Here is a 16123-nt window from a genome sequence, read left to right as displayed (position 1 = left end):
AGGCAGAAAAATGGGCCAAGTACCCACTAGGGAGGAGAGGAAACATTTCACTCAATTTCATAGCTGTCAAAACCAGTCTTAAACTGGAGCTAGAAAACAAGTGAGAAGAAAAGTACTGCTTACATAATCCTTTGGCAGTGGAATGAATCAGGGTTCTTGCGGGAGAAGAGGAATGTAGTTTTAAAGGAATAAACAGTATTTCTGTAGCTGGTAGTAGCTGGATAGTCCTGCTTTCCTGAAGAGCACCACAGACATTTACCACGGGTTTATGTGCCTTGTCTTTTGTGTCCATCGTCTTTCCTCTGAACAAAGCTCTGTAAAATGTAACATTCCTGCTATTTTCTTTAAAATAATCTGTAATTCCTTGGCCATAATGAAAAGGGAGGCACCCATCTGTTTGGTTTTGTACTTTTTTTCCTCTTTTCCACAAATGTCCTTGTTTATGTACACTAAGAAATCTAATCATCCAGCTCACAGGAGAGTTACACAACCCTCTTGAGATTTCAGTCTAACAGTAAGTTTTGCTTAATACTCCCACATTTGCTTCTTGCTTCAGATTTGCAAAGCTTCTTTGGCATTACAGCTGTGCTCTTATAAAACAGATTAAACAGCAAAAGGAATGCTGAATGGAAAAGCTGTGTTTTTTCCACCTTGCAGGACTTACTGAAATAGTCCTGGCTGGGTTAAAACATGAGCCAAAACTCCCACAGGGAGCATTAGTCTGAGAAATTCACATAAACACTCAAAGAAGTCTGTCTTGGTTGAGCTTCCTATTCAAGGTAGGTAGCAGAACACAAGCAGAAGAGCCCCTCTCCCCTCTCCTTTAGAGAACACTGTTGATAGAAGCTTCCTGTTGTTTACTCTCACTGGGAAGCAGCAAGATGAGTACTGGGTAACAACAGAAAACCTGGAGTTTGGGTAACTCTTTCACACAAGGAATTGGGAGTACCTTTTCTGTGAAACTGCCTAGTGCTGTGAAACATTCTTCATCTGTACCCTTGATGTAGGTCATCTGGAAAGGAAAATCTCATCAACTTCTTGAAATGCAGCCAGGTTTATGATCACTTTCTTTTGCAGTTGACTTTAAGGGAGATAATCTTCCCAGGAGGAGCTCTGAAGAAAGGCAAGTTAAAGGTAGGTGCATTTAATGTATCTTGGTAAAGGTGCAGATGGAGTTGCTTTCTTTCTCTCTGTTCTTCACTGGCTGGTTTCTAGGAGCTGTCACTCACCCTTTTTGCCATCATCCATGGGCACTGCGTGGGGTCCAAATCTGACCTCAGCACCAGTGCTGCAGTCACTGGCACCACTGTGGGATGGTGTGAACAGCACCAATGGTCCTTGGCTCGCAGGGTTCCCCTGCTGCAATATTGAACTCTTCTCTCTATGAGCTGAAAAATTGCCACAGACTGGGGCATCTACCTGTGCGTCATCTTTTATGGGCAACTTCTGGGGAGCTCTTCTTCCCTTGGCTTTCTTTGAGCCCTGACTGCCCATCTTGGCAGAGGGCTCCTCTGTTGCAGCAGCTTTGGTAGTTTGGAAGCAGCTCTAGCATCAGCTGCTGCAGGGATGCTGATAGAGCCATAGCTGAAACAAAGCACCTCACTCAGAGCACAGAGCTGGGGAGCCAAGTTTGTGCAGCACTTCCAGATGTGAAGCGAGGGAGTTTGGTTTAGCCTATTTTTCAGATTTTTTTCTTTCTGATTTTTTTTTTTAAGCACTATGCAAGCACACTGAGAACAATTTGTACTGTTCACTCACATTCATCTGTATGTTCCCAGTGGCAGTCAGCATATTTTCTAGCTAAGACTCTCCAATCAAAACCTCATCTGTGTGTTGGAGCAGATTGGCAGTAGACATCTTTTCCCCTGAAATCCAAGGAAAATCTATCTCATGTCCACTCTGTCACTCATGTGACTCAGCCTCCAAAGTAATCCCATCCTTACAGACCACTCCAAGGATGAGGAGGAAATGTCTACAATCACTTAACCAGGAGGAAAATTCCTCTTGATTCCACTTTGAGAAGTTTGAAATTAATAAACTCTGGGGGATTTTGATGAAAAGTCGTTAAGGAGACTTGATTGCTGAGCAACTTCCTGTGTGGATACCTGGGAGGAGATACAGAGGTTGCTGGAAAGTCACACAGAGTATTTATTTCTGCGGGGAATCAGGAGCAGACCTGAGCCTTTATCCCTGTCAGCATACTGCACTGCTGCTTTAGCTTCTCCTTAATATACATGTTACCCTGATTTTGTCCTGCCAGTAGTTTCAAGCAACTTCCTTAACAAATCCTGCAGCATCTCCTGGGGAATTAAACATAAGTTTGAGGGGGATTAAGTTGTGAGAGGAACTAAAAAAGCTTCCATTACAGCCTGTCAATGCCTCTTTTCAGGTGATAAGAAATTCGTGCAATGATGCACTGGTTGCTGCTGCTCCTTCTCCTGGTCAGCTTTGGCTCACCTGCACCCAGGTTTTCGGTGTGTATCTTTTAGTTATGTCTGTACACTCTCTCAATGGTTCACCATTCCCAGTCATGCAGACATGAATACTCCTCCACAAGAGGGATGGAGACCTGTAAGAGTAGAGCAAAAGGGCATCTGCCTGCAGCTAAGGAATGTCGTCCTGATAATATAGGATTTTCATAGCATTAAGGGCTATGCAGCTGTCTGGGAGATTGAACTGACATTACTAAAAATTCAAAAAAACAACAACAAAAATTTATTTTAAAAAAATGTATTTTTATAGCCAAAATACCAGCTCCTTTTCAGTTTTACACAAAGCTAATTCTGGAACCTTGCTGGTTTTCCCCATCTGCAGTGCAAGAGCCAAGTTTTCCCTTTCTTATCAACCTGAGCACATTCATAGTTTGCAAACCTTCCTCTTGAGCTCACCAAGTGGGGTTCAAGACAAACTATTTTTGTCCAAAGTAAATTTTTGTGCATCTGATTGTATTCTGGCATGCTCTGATCAATGCCAAGGTTGTTGCAGAAACCCCTTTTCCACTGGATTCAATTAAACAGCTCATGCTGTGAAAGATTTTGACATCTTAGGAAGAGATTACCATGAAATCATGTTGATCCACATAGGCAGTGTGACATGCTAGGGTCAAGAAGAGACAGATACTCCTTTCTCTGTCTCTCCTTACCACTGACTGAAGTGTTGGGGTTTTTTTTTATTTTCTTCATAGGACAAAGATATGTGCCTCTTAGACAACAATAAATTAAGACAAAAGTTAAAACATCTTCAAGACTCGCTTTACTTATACGAATTGCAGCTGAAGGACATACTGGAGAACACTTACCACAGAACGAAAAGTGAACTGTTCTCAGGCAACAGAAGTGTGCAGCATGAGACGCTTTTACCCACAACCAGTGGAAATTTGATAGTGTATGAACAAGGTACAGTTTGCAGTAGTGTGCCACAATGTTTATTTCTCCCTGCAGTGTCCCATGTGTCATATTTTACTTCTGCTAAAATTTTTAAAATTTTAAAAATTTTTAAGTGGATTGTGATTTAAAATACAGATATATGGGAAAGAAAGGAGCTGACTGGTTGCCCTGACACTATAAGATATCCCTTGGGGCTAGAGTCACTTATCCCAGCTGTAGGCAGCTATTACCCAGGTACATAATGGACATCTTCAGCAGGGCTTCTTATCTGCAGAGACGAACAATCACCTTTCGTGTTTTCCATCGGATTTACTTTAGGCATCTGCTTTAGGAAGAGATGGGTCCTGCTCTTGAAGAGCCCATATTCCCTGAGTGACTTAGGGAGTGCCTGGCTCAGCTGCAGCTCCTTGGATGAGCCAAGCCTCCCTATTCCTCAGCTCTCTCCTTACTTCTGTGGCATAAAGAAGGAACAGGCATGCATATTTTGTCCCTTGGTATTACTTTGAGAACATAGTCATAAATGACATGGCCTGTGGTCAAGATTTTAGCCTTTGGGCATTACACTGAAAGTGTGAAGCACTGAGATCCTGAAAGACTCTCTCCTGATACAGCCCTGGTAGAGCTGGACACAGGAGCTTAGCCTATTACTTTAGAAATATTGTTCCCTGATCTTATCAGATCTTATCAGTTGAGGGTACTTTATCTTCCACATGAAAATTGGTTTCCCTGCAAGTGATCTTGCTGACAAATAAAGTTTCAGTTCCAGGCTTTCATCAGATAGCCCCAGGCTAAGGTGCAGCTGTCCTGCATTTCACCAAGGATTTGGGCATTATTCCCTCAGAGGGCATGGCTGTAAAGGCTCTCAAGCCTTAAAGATCTTTGTCAGGCTAGCAGTTTGCAAACTGGTGTGGCTGCTACATTGCTGTACCATTTCCTCTGATTTTACAGGGCTTGCAAAGCTATGCACAGGCTGGCCAGCTGTCCTTGTCCCACACAGCCTCTCAGTGACATCCCCCCTTGACAGCACGTAGCCCCTGGCTTTGCCCGCAGCCCATTTAACAAATTGATACCGTTCTGCCCAGATTGCTCTGCAGTGTATGGCCGGAAGAGCACCACAAGTGGCTACTACCGGATCAGGCCCAGGGCAGACCAGGAACCTTTCCTGGCATTCTGTGACATGTCTGATGGCGGGGGCTGGACTGTCATTCAGCGGCGGAGTAATGGCAAGGAGAATTTCAACAGGTGGGTGCGCTGTCCTTGCATCAACAGGGTTTGCACTCAGTCCACCAGCTCCTATCCCTGTCCAGCTGCTGGGATAAACCCCACCCTTGAGAAGCAGGATATGCAAGACTATATATTAGTGATGATAATTTAGGATTGGGACAACCTGGTGGTAGCTATTGGCAGGAAGGGACCATTTTCAAAATGGATCTATACCATCTTTTCCATGGGTTCTCTGCATTTGAATGTATATTTTATCATTATTGAAGACTGTTAAAGGCTCCAAATTGGCAGGTATCTGCTACCAGTGCACAGACTGAGACCTGTTGAACAGATCTGTTCTGATATCAGGAATTATGCTCAGCATGTTGTAACATTTATTATTGTATTCAGATAATTCTAAAAAAAATCCAAACCAGATTGTCCTTTTCCTATGCAAAATCCCAGAGAGGTGACTTTCATACTGAAATTTGCAGGAGGAGAGATGCTCTGGTAGCACTGTTCAGAAGAAATGTCCCCATGAAGGTTAATTCACTATCACAGCACACACAATTTCGGGGCATATCTAACGCCTTCTATAGTCTATGCAGTGCATTGCGAAGCTACCTCAAGTGACTCTCAGCCAGCTTGCCCAGAGAGTGGTAGCTATCTGGCCATGGTAATTCAGGTGAAATAAAAACATCCTGAAGAGGAGCATTGACTAGTATGAATGAATATTCATAATAACAACATGAGAGAGAGAATAAACACAGGGTTTGGCGGTTTTTTTGGCAGTTTGAAGGTTTGATCCCCATATATATGTGTGCACAGGTTTAGCAGGGGAATACATAAGCTGTGAGTTGTATTTACTTCTAGATGAGCCAGATACTTTTAGAAAAAAGTATCTAGAGATACAGGTAAAGTTTTACTTGCTACCATACTCAAGTGTCACAAACTGTCTAGTCCCCTCCCATGATGAAATTTATATTTATATATCTCTGCAGGAAATGGGATGATTACAAAAAGGGATTTGGAAAATTCCAGGGCAAGAATGATGAATACTGGCTGGGCAACGACCACATCCATGACCTGCTTGCTAGAGGTCCAAGTATTTTTTTCTCCACAGATTTCTTTCTAATTTGCATTAGGCATTCATCTAACATGACACAACTTTATGTTTAGGAGAGAACTCATTAAAGATTGACCTCATGGACTGGCATGGGGAAAGACGTTATGCAATCTATGAAAATTTCCAGCTTGCAAATGAGCAGGTAAGAGATGGAGAGAGCAGTGATTTGCTTGCTTTGCTTTGCACCTGCATATGCAGCATCAGACCAGTATCAGGATTGTATCTAACAGCTCTGCAGAACTTACCTGCTCTGGTTTCCTGGGCTTCCTAGTTTGTCTGGCTGAAAACAGCCCTGGGATCAGGGACGTAGACTTGGGACTTTTTCCTTACAACTGAGTGCCCAGGTCAGTGGGTGACAGGATCACATGTTTGTGCCCTCTTGCTAACTCTGCTGCTGAACAGAGAGCAGTTCCCTGCCACAGGGCACAGGGATTCCCACATGTATTTGCCTCTGGCCTTATGATTAAGAGAGTCTTGTGAGAGTGAGAAGGTCCATAGTATTTGAACCTCTGCAACTAAATGGAACTCTGTTGTCCTGCTTTCTAAGAGAGTGTTTCAGACTGTCACATAAAAGGCAAATGCCAGAGCAAATCCTCTCAACTTTGTTATAGAAGAAACCAGGGAATTCTGATCAAAGCTTTGAAAGAGCAGTTGTAAGTTCCTATCTTGAAGAGAGGTACCTGTAGCACTATACCTACTGCTACAAACACAGAAAGCCCAGAGACAGACATATCCTGTATTCTCATGTTGTGCTTTCTAGCTGTAGACAGTGTCCAGCTCCATACAGATGCTGTTCTTTGCAGCCTTTCCTACCTGAACACCACATGTAAGTAGCCCAAATAACCAAGGATACTGCATGGACCAGTCCTAGTTCCAACTCACCAAGGATACTGCATGGACCAGTCCTAGTTCCAACTTCATCACTACAGAAATGTGAGCATACACATTATGCTCATTATGCTCAGTTTGCAATTAGAGGTTTCTTTTGAAAAATTTGAAGAGCTGCATTTTAATACCTTACTGCCATTTTTCATAAAGAAACGAGGACAATTTTGACAGTAGAAATCCCACAACACAAATGTAACTATCAACCCAATATCAAATATCTCTTAGACCTGTTAGCTGTGCACAATGGAACTATTATTCTAAATATTCCTACCAGTACCAGACCATAGAAATCAGATGGCTTCTAGTTCTTGGAAGAGCAAAATGCCCAATCATTTATTCTAGCTGAAAAACTGATCTCTTTATGAAGGCAATTATTTGGCACTTGGCAGTTTTCTGCTAAGTTGTTCTTAATCATCTAGAAAGAACTTTCCATCTTGCCATAAAGTGTATTAAATGGTTGTTGAATGACAACAAACCTGGAGCCCTTCGTAGCACCAGCAGCAATGCCTTCTGGAAGTTTAAATCCTGCACTGATCTACACTAGGATCATTAAAGCATGGAAATAAAAGTCACCCTTGACTTCAACAGTCATGCATTTGACAGTGGATGAAATGTCCAGAGCTAATTTGACCTCAAAACTGTGAAGAAAGGCAGACATAATGGATACCAAACAAATGTTTCACATATTCTTGCAGGAAAATTACAGGTTATGGTTTGGCACCTATTCTGGTAATGCTGGCGACGCTCTGTCTGGTGGGAGCAATTTTGAAGATCAGTGGTCAGCTTCTCACAGAGGGATGCAGTTCACCACATTTGATAAAGATCACGATCAGTTCCTGGCAGGCAACTGTGCATCAGAAAACAAGGGTGGCTGGTGGTTTAACAGGTATGGAAAATAGCTGATTCCTCTTGGATGTGTAGGTTGTGGGTGTCTGCACAACTCAGAGGACTTGCCTGCCTTACAGCAGCTGGAGGCTGCTGTGTGCACTTACCACCTCACACAGCCAAACTTAAGATGTTCAGACCTACAGATCTTAAAAGGAAAACAATTTACTACTTTTATTATAGCAAAGCAGGTAAGTTGAATTCACTTTAAGAAAATGGGTTAGAACAAATGCGCAGGGGACAATGACCTGGAAGGAAAAGAGTTCAGTTAAAATTCCTGAAGGTGCTTTGTGCTATACTCAAGTGAAGAATACACCTCTAACCATGGTAAGGTGAAGTGTGCACGAAGGGCATTTCCCTAGAGTGGAGCATGTCTAAAGGCAGAGCTACCCCATAACAGTTATGATGGTATATTTGCTGTTTGGGCGTATGCCACACATCAGTGGATAGGGACTCATGTTTAACAGCCCTGGAAACCGGGATGTACGCTCTCAGATTTTCTCTGCTTTAGTGCAGGCTGAGCCTCTTAGACCAGATTCTCGCATAACAACTGAAATCGGTGGAGCTGCAAAAATGTACATCAATAGCAGGATTTACCTCAAGGAAAAAACATCTGCATTTTTAGGTGTCAGTATGGAGCTGCCTACGCTTGAGCTAGAGCATACCAAATGGCACTATATCCCTTTGTTCAGGCCATTCAGGTGTATTAACTAGGGACATTAGAATGTCCCTAGTTAATACACCTGAAGGAGTCAACAGGCTGAATTATCTGACCAGTGCAGGTGTCTGCTTTAGGATGACCCCCATATTCCTGTGTTCCACTAAAAGCATTAACTATTTAGTCCATCCTGCCCTGGTATATTTAGATATATATTGTGTGAGAATGGTACTTCACTGCAATGATCTTCTCATGCTAAACAGAATTCCCTTTTTGTCTTTCCTACATTGTTCCAAGGTGCCATGCTGTAAACCTCAATGGGAAATACTACAAAAGAGGGAGGTACAGTGGACCCCATGATGACGGCTTGGTTTGGTCTACATGGCACGGGATGTGGTACTCACTGAAATATTCAGCCATGAAAATCAGGGCTCCATTCTTTATCGACAGAGAGAGTGGAGATGGTGAGAACAGTCAGGCCAGCTGAAACCTGCTGCTTTGGAAAGAGAAAAAGCACAGGCTGAAAAGAATGGTGTAAGCTGATAGCCAGTGCTCTGCTGCTGCCAGTCGCCAAACCCGCATTGATAGCTGGAGTTGCACCTGCTTCTGCTACCTGAAGCTAACAGCATGAGTTGTTTGAGTACAGCCAAACAACAATTTAATAAAAAAACATATGGATGGCAGTCATGGGATAAACAAGAGATTTCTTTTTCAGCGGTTTTCAAGACTTTGTTGGAGAATGCTTATTGGAAGTTCTCTGAACTTTGAAGGATCAAGTATGTACTTTAATCAATCTATACCTTTCCAAGTCTAAACCTTTCTCATCTTGATTTTAACCATCAGTGTTTCAATTATGAGAACATCAACATAGAAACAACAATGGGATGGGGAATTGGACTTCATCTGGTGTGCCTTTGTTAGTGCTTTGTTCTGCATCAGGAGAATGTTTTTAAGCAACTTTCCGTATGGTTCTAATTGCCACACTTCAGTTGCAGAGTGCTCCTGGAGTGTGTGAAACCTAACCTGTGGGTAGACATGCTCCAACAGCTAATGTGCCTCCAGACTAATGCTGCTTCAAAGTAAACACCCACAATATGGACAGTGTGAGTTCCATTCCAGTAGCTTCCCACTGCAGAGCCTCTGCTAGAGTACAACACAAGACATTGAAACACAATCCTGCCAACCAGACTTAAGCCCCAAAATAAAATTCATGCAGATTTTACTAAAATTAAGGTGAGCACAGATATTCCTAGGAGTTCCTAAAATGCAGTCATGATTCTCTGGTATGTTCTCCTGTAATTTACCAGATCACTTTGCATTAGTGAAGAGGAATCAGAAAGTGGTTGAATCACAAGGCACACTTTTTCATTGTCTCACTGAGTTAAATGAAAGTGCAACAAAAATGACTGAAAGAAATGGAATACTGAAGATTTATTTTCTACAGCTATTAATAACAACAGTTAAAAATGAACAGCAGTATTAACTTGATGCAAATAATTTAACTACCATACTGTAGAATAAATCTGTTTCCTTTTTTTTTCTGATTTATAGTATTTTTTTAAACTGGTATTCCTTTTCCATTTACTTGCTTTTATATCCATACATACCGTAATTTGTATACATACCGATAAAGAGTGAAATAAAACCATCTGAGTAGGACTTAATACTTTTTATCTGGTTTTCAACAATAGGGACGTGAACAGAAATCTAGATCAAAATCTTGGAAAGCTCATAATATGAGAAATGTATTCTTTCAGAGTTGGCTCTGGTGCTTTTTCAGTTGCTGTCCTGGGTAGTTGAAAGGGTCTGCAAGGTAAGTTTAATTTTCATGGCTCAACGTGTCCCAGAGACAATGCAGAGGCATGAGGTGAAGGTTCAGTTTAAAACTTGGTTTGGTTCCTGTGCTTCCTAGACATCCCAGTGACTGCAAACATGAACCTCCCAGTGTAATAGGCAGCACTCCAGGGGCTGTGCTCCTAGAGCCTATGCCCTTGGCTAGACTGCCCTCCTGCTCTCTTCTCAACCATGCTCATGTGGAGTTAAATTTTCACCAACATGAAATGAGATTGCCCTTGTGAAGAAAGGGCTGCAGAAAGGCAGCACTTATTCTTTCCCTTCTGATCACTGCTTCTGTATTTTGATATGGTAAAATCATAGTGTAAGGGGTTGTAACTGCATATTGGGACATAAGGATACACTGTAACTGTGTGGCCCCTGACGCAGTACTGAGGGCAGAAAGGATAATTTCTGTCTAGGTGGAAGACAGAGAAATGTGAGTGAGATAAGTTTATGCCTTCTGGTGGTTCATGCTCAATCCCATTCTTCAGTAGAGGGCTAAGGAAGTAGAGCAAAGACTGTGGAAACTACAGCACTTAGGGGACAGCATTTGTGGTCTGGCAGTTCATTAAGCATCTGGTAACCCACCTGATAATGGAATATCAAGCTGGAGATGAAGTCAGCAGGGCTTAATCAGCACCCAGTCCTGTTCCCCAGTGAGTGAGCAATGAGAGATGTGAAGCCCAGACTATGGAGCCTGCTTCCCTGTGTGTCAGTATGGAGTGGCAGGCATCAATTTTATGGTGTTTTTCCTGTCTCTGAGAGAGAAAGAGAGGCCAAGGTACGACAAGCTGGGAGGGAAGGGGTTTGCCCTGCTGCCTTTGATGTAAAATGTACCTAAGTACATCTAATGCATAAGACAGCCCAACACTGGGACAACTTTGCAGAAAGCACCATCTGATTTAGAGCAATGTTCTCCCTTCTCAGCCCTTCTGTGGCAAAGGAAACTCCCTCTGAGAAGCAAGGGTCATGGGGCTTTGTGCAGGAGCCTGCAAATTCCACAGCAAACCCCAGGAAGCATTTCAGAACCACCTTTAATCTTAATAAGCAGGGTAGAATGACACTAGATGAATATTTACTGGATCTGAGGGCTACCGCCAAGCTGCAATCCTCCCGCTGAAGCTTAGGGGAATGCTTGCTGAAAGTTGCTGCACTGCAGATTTGATCTCCCATTCCTCCAGGGTCTCTCTCCCATGCTGAGAGGCTCAACAAAGCTTAAACAGATACTGCAGCCCTGCAGCTCCAATGATGATGGATCACTGCTTCAGGGAGAAGGTACTTCACATCACAGACCTTACCTTAGTACAGGCAGGATAAATAACCTGAGCAGCAATTGTTTCAGAGGTCTGATTTCCAGCTCATTTAAGTCAATTTAAAGACTCATTACATTTGATTGCCTTTGGATAACTCTTCAAGCGTGAACATGTTCTTGAACGCTTTAAACAGCTTTTCAAGCTGACAGTTCATGGGAATGCATTGCTGGTACCAGCACCACGCTGGGCCAAGGGCTGAACACTGGCATCTTGGCATGGCTCCTGGGAAAGAAGGAGCTCACATCACCCAGCGAGTCGCATCTCTCACTCCAGCAGCAGCTGCAAAACATCACCCATCAGAAAGGCCATTCAAACAGCCAGATTTGACTCTGGTGGCCAAATGCTGAGGCTTGCTCCTCCTATGTTGTCACAGCAGGCAACACTGTGCGCCTGTCAAGCTACCTGTGCCAGCTTTGGACATGGCAGCGGGGTGCCATCGGAAACTGGCAGCCTACACACAGCAGTGCTGCTCTTCCTTTAAAATTGCTGTTAGCCTGTAGGGGAGTGGGGGTGAGTCAAAACTGTGGGATTGGGAAATCTCTCTCTCTGCTCAGAAAGCCAGTTTTGAGAAAGATAGCAGCCTACTTCATGACAATGGAGCACATGCTAATTTTGCTTTCTCACCCACAAGGCAGGTTAAAGAGCATGTAGGGTTGGGCTGCTTAAAGGGAGAGCTGGTCTAAGACTAACAATCCACTGCCTAAACCTTTCTTCTCTTACACCAGCCTCCACGCGCAGCATCTCCTCTTTTCTTGTTTCTGCCCACTAGCATTCCCCTGGTCTTTGCAACGTCCCCAGAGAGACATTTATCCTAACAAATGGCAAAAAAAGGCTTAGGCATTCACTAAGGCCTGAGCTCTGCTTCTGCTGTTAATTGGAGTTCCAACCCAACTCTGAATACTTACAGCAGAATCTAATGGCAAATTTGTGATGTCTGGTTTTAAAACACAACAAAAAAGCCCATCATGTCTTTTGTAGTTACTGCTCTCTACAATTCCCTGAAAGGAGGTTGTAGCAAGGAGAGGGTTGGTTGGCCTCTTCTCCCAGGTAAAAAGTGACAGGATCAGAGGAAATGGCCTCAAGTTATGCCAGGGGAGATTTAGATTTGATATGAGGGAAAATTTATTCACTGAAAGAGTGGTCAGGCATTGGAACAGGCATCCCAGGGAAGCAGTGGAATCACTGTCCTTGGAAGTGTTCAAAAGGTGCCTGGATGTGGCAGTTAAGGGATATGGTTTAGTGGTAAACACCATGGTGTTACATTAATGGTTGGACTTAATTATTTTAGAAGTCTTTCCAATGTAAATGATTCTGAAAGATTCTCTGTAAATCACCAGATATTTTCAAGCCATTTTAATTTTTTGTTCCCAGAACAGGTATTAATCAAATAATCTTGCTGTTTGCTGGTTTTGTTCATAATTTATTTTGAGCTTGCCATAGTAGTATTATTGTCAATGTATTTACATTTAAAAGTTTTAATAAAGGTGTCCTAGGGTGACTGTTATGGTGTTTGTATCTCCAATCGTGTGTTCTGTTTACGTTTGATATTATGTTCTGTGCTTTCAGAACTGACTCTGAAAGTGAAGGTTTGTTTTGCCGTGTTATCATCTGGTTCACCTCCCCCCATGGTCTGCTGTCTAGAAAAGGCTAGGGCTGGCTGACTGGCTTTTGCTTTGCTTGCTTGCTTGCTTGGCTTGCTTGCTTTGCCTGCTTTCTTGCTTTGCTTCCTAGTTAGGTTAAGCAGTCCAATTCTTTCCCTGGACTGTTGCTTTTTTCCTTTCCTCTTTCTGAATATCATCCAACCTGCTCTGGACTAGGATCTGGGAAACACCAAGGAACACCAGGAGCCTGCATTTGGTGATCTGCAGCAGCCATCCCCAGTGCTGGAGAGCAATCCCCAGCGTCCAGACCCAGGCGACCACTCCCAGGAAAGACCTTCTGGATTTGTTCAGCTCTTCAGAGGGGTGAAAGAGTTTTGTTGTCATCTAGTGTTGTTAATTGTTTTGGTGCTGGGGAGTGCTTTGTTTGTTGAATAAACAGGTTCTTTTCCACTTCCCTCTCAGAGGAAATTTTTCCCTGAACCAGGTGGGTGGGGAGGGGCCGTGGGGGTTTATTTCCTGGGGGCTCCCTTCAGAGGGTTTTCCCCAAATTTGCCCTAAACTAGGACAAAAGGAAAGGACGACTATGGGAAGGATGCATAATTCAACAGTTCTCTCACTGCTTTTTGCAGGTAACATGCTGCGGTAACATTTCTGTGAGGACTAAAATCTGATCATCTGTTTGCTCTGCCCTCCCTGTAGCATGCCTTTTGTACAAATTTCCTGCAAATATTTGTGCATTGTTTTCTTGATATAAATATTGACAGTAAGAAAATAACAAAGTCTTGAATGATGAAAATGTCTCCACAATTTTAAATTCACTCAAGTACTCAGCATCAACTGTTTGCACTTTCATGCAACCAGTTAAAAAACCCCCACCATATGGGTTATTTGAGTAATAATTACAAATCAATGCAGTTCACTGATAACTATAAGAAAAAATGATAAAAACTGCCCACAGACTGAGCTTTGTGCTTTCTAGATGGGAAACAATTCACTAATCAGGGCAGATGGTTGAGGATGCTGGACAGTGGATGCTTCAGTATCTCACAGTCTACCAGTACACAGTCGACAAGGTGGGAAATATCAGTGGCACTCATCATGTATGATGCACAAAACATGACTGCTTTACACAACAAAATCTATTGGATATTCCTGCACCACATCTTAACTAATACGTTCCTTCCCAGGGTACTTTGTGTATCTTGTACACACATACATACAAAAAATATTTATATGAAAGCACTTTTCAGTAAATAGAATGGAATATGTTCCCACAAGCCAGACCTGGGGCATTACTCCCTGCTGCTGTGTGTGGAGGTAACGTGACTCCTGCTCGCTCTTTCACCTGAAGCCAGCCGATCCTGCAGATGCTCTCCCACGCACGCCACTCCTGCAGGGCTGCAATGAGTCACTCAGATCACCAGCTTCTCAATGCTCAGAGTACTTGTTTCATCTTCTTCATTTGAGCCAAAATACCCAGGGAGGTCAATCATCTGCTGCTCCGCCTCCGTTAAGCCAAAAGTAGAATTGTCATAAAAGGCAAACTCAGGGTCCAGAGGGAAGCTCTGGCACTTGTCCCTTCGATACTGGGCAGGGCTGATGCTTAGGCCTCTCTGGGAATTATCTTTGCCATTTGGGCCGGTTTCTTTCCGCCATACACCTCTGGGGTTAGGTGAAGGGCCCCTCTTACTTCGGCTGGGTTCAGGCTTCTCAGCTGCCTTCTCCTGACCGGCAGGCTGGCGGTCTGTGATCAGGTCCAGCTTCCTCACCGGGGGACCTGCCCTGTGGTGGGGTTTTGCATGATGGCCCTGTGGTTCACACCCCAGCACAGCGCTGTGGGGCTGATCCAGCTTTTCACAAGCTGGGTTAGCGTTTCTCGATTTTGGCCGTGTCCTGTCCTCCAGACCCTGGTCCCACGTCCTGGTCCTGGAGTTATAGAGAGGAGTCTGTCGGGGTGTGAGTGTGGACATGCTTCTCTCTCTGAAAGGCCTGGCCTTTTTAGTTTCATGGAAACTGGCTGTTCTTCTGAACTGCGAGTTTTTGTGACAGCCCCTCTCAGGCAAGTCCACTCTGTTATCCTGGTGCTTGAAATGACCTCTTCTTACCAAGGTTTGGGTAGGGCTCATTGCAGGATTGGCCTGTGAGAATGGAAAATCCAGCCTAGGGTGAGAGCCTTCTCCCAGGAACTTGGGCTGACTGGCTGGCTGGTCCAGAAATGGTGATTTGATCCGAAATTTGTTTGCCACTGCCTCCTCTTGGTTTTCCCCGCTCAGGGGAAGCATCGTGGTGGCACCAAGAACCGTGTCTGTGAGAGGATGCTGAGAGACATGGTACACTTTAGTGGTCTCTGTCAGGCCTTTCTTCTTCATCTCTTTCAGCTGCTGCTGTGCCAGGCGGTAGCTGAAAATTGGAGGGATTATTTTTTGGGCATTTGGCTGAAAGTTTTCATTTCCAGAGGCATCATCTTCTTGGGCAAATTGGAGGCTTCGCCTGTAGGTTAAGGGAATGTTAACAGGGGCGTCCCCTCCTTCAACAAAGCTGTCCCGTTGCTTGTTGCCTTGGCAAATGTTCTCCTCATCTGAGTTTTTCCAGAAGCCGGGGGAATGGACGGAGTTTCGTCGGACGGCAGTGCTGCACTTCTGAGCTCTGCAGAGCTTCCTCCAGAGGGTGATAAGAACAGTGGCAAAGATGATGAACAAACACAGTGAAATACCTGTGATGGTAACTATATTATTTGCTTTCTGGTCCTCTCCTGGCTGAACAGAAGGTGGGGTGGGAGGCTGGACAGCTGTAAGAAAGAACACACACATCTCTCAGAGTTGCACTGGCAGCAGCATTTTGGTATTTGAGGATGGATGCTTCACTACTAAGGAAAAGAGGCCATTAATACAGTACAGGAAGTTGTCTGCCATTAAAATTTGCTCATTGGAGATGACTTACAATTTGATGACTTCAAACTGGCACGAACATCTACTTACTTTAAACCAAGGCTCCCACAGACCTTTTAAATGTAATCAGTATTTTTTCCTGTTCTGCCATTTCCATAAGGTATTAATGCATACCTGTAAAATGAAGGAACTGTGTTTGCCTTTCTTTATGAAGTACATTTAGATTCCCTGTTGAAAAGTGACATAAAGGGGGTAAAAATAATTCAAACCAGGCTAGTACTTCAGGTATCAATTTAAAATAATTTTTAGGAGAGCTTAAGTGGGTGTGAGAATTGAAAT

The 16123-nt window shown here is 43.6% G+C and overlaps 2 protein-coding genes across 4 annotated transcripts in view; one reads left to right on the top strand and one right to left on the bottom strand.

Moving 5' to 3' along the window:
• The first annotated feature begins 576 nt into the window (after nucleotides 1-576).
• Nucleotides 577-9810, top strand: LOC100228216 (fibrinogen-like protein 1). 2 transcript variants are annotated; one of them, XM_030273476.4, is made up of 9 exons: nucleotides 577-779; nucleotides 1078-1134; nucleotides 2390-2474; nucleotides 3185-3395; nucleotides 4469-4628; nucleotides 5591-5688; nucleotides 5769-5857; nucleotides 7299-7489; nucleotides 8444-9810. In XM_030273476.4, the coding sequence occupies exons 3-9, from the start codon at nucleotides 2409-2411 to the stop codon at nucleotides 8631-8633; spliced, it is 1005 nt and encodes a 334-aa protein (XP_030129336.4). In that variant the 5' UTR covers nucleotides 577-779; nucleotides 1078-1134; nucleotides 2390-2408; the 3' UTR covers nucleotides 8634-9810. The 2 variants fall into 2 exon arrangements, with proteins under 2 accessions (XP_030129336.4, XP_030129330.4); XM_030273470.4 differs by lacking the exon at nucleotides 577-779 and adding an exon at nucleotides 788-1003.
• The window catches only part of THSD1 (thrombospondin type 1 domain containing 1), a 31150-nt gene continuing 24589 nt past the window's right edge, over nucleotides 9563-16123 (bottom strand). For both annotated transcript variants that reach the window (XM_030273252.4, XM_030273259.4), the window contains one exon: nucleotides 9563-15684. In XM_030273252.4, coding sequence (XP_030129112.4) covers nucleotides 14309-15684 — 1376 coding nt within the window. In that variant the 3' untranslated portion in view covers nucleotides 9563-14308. The remainder of the gene's footprint in view (nucleotides 15685-16123) is intronic.

The sequence above is a fragment of the Taeniopygia guttata genome, chromosome 1, assembly GCF_048771995.1.
Source record: "Taeniopygia guttata chromosome 1, bTaeGut7.mat, whole genome shotgun sequence".
NCBI lineage: Eukaryota > Metazoa > Chordata > Aves > Passeriformes > Estrildidae > Taeniopygia > Taeniopygia guttata.
The sequence above is the reverse complement of the archived record's forward strand: the minus strand, read 5'-3'. Positions and strand labels throughout refer to the sequence as shown.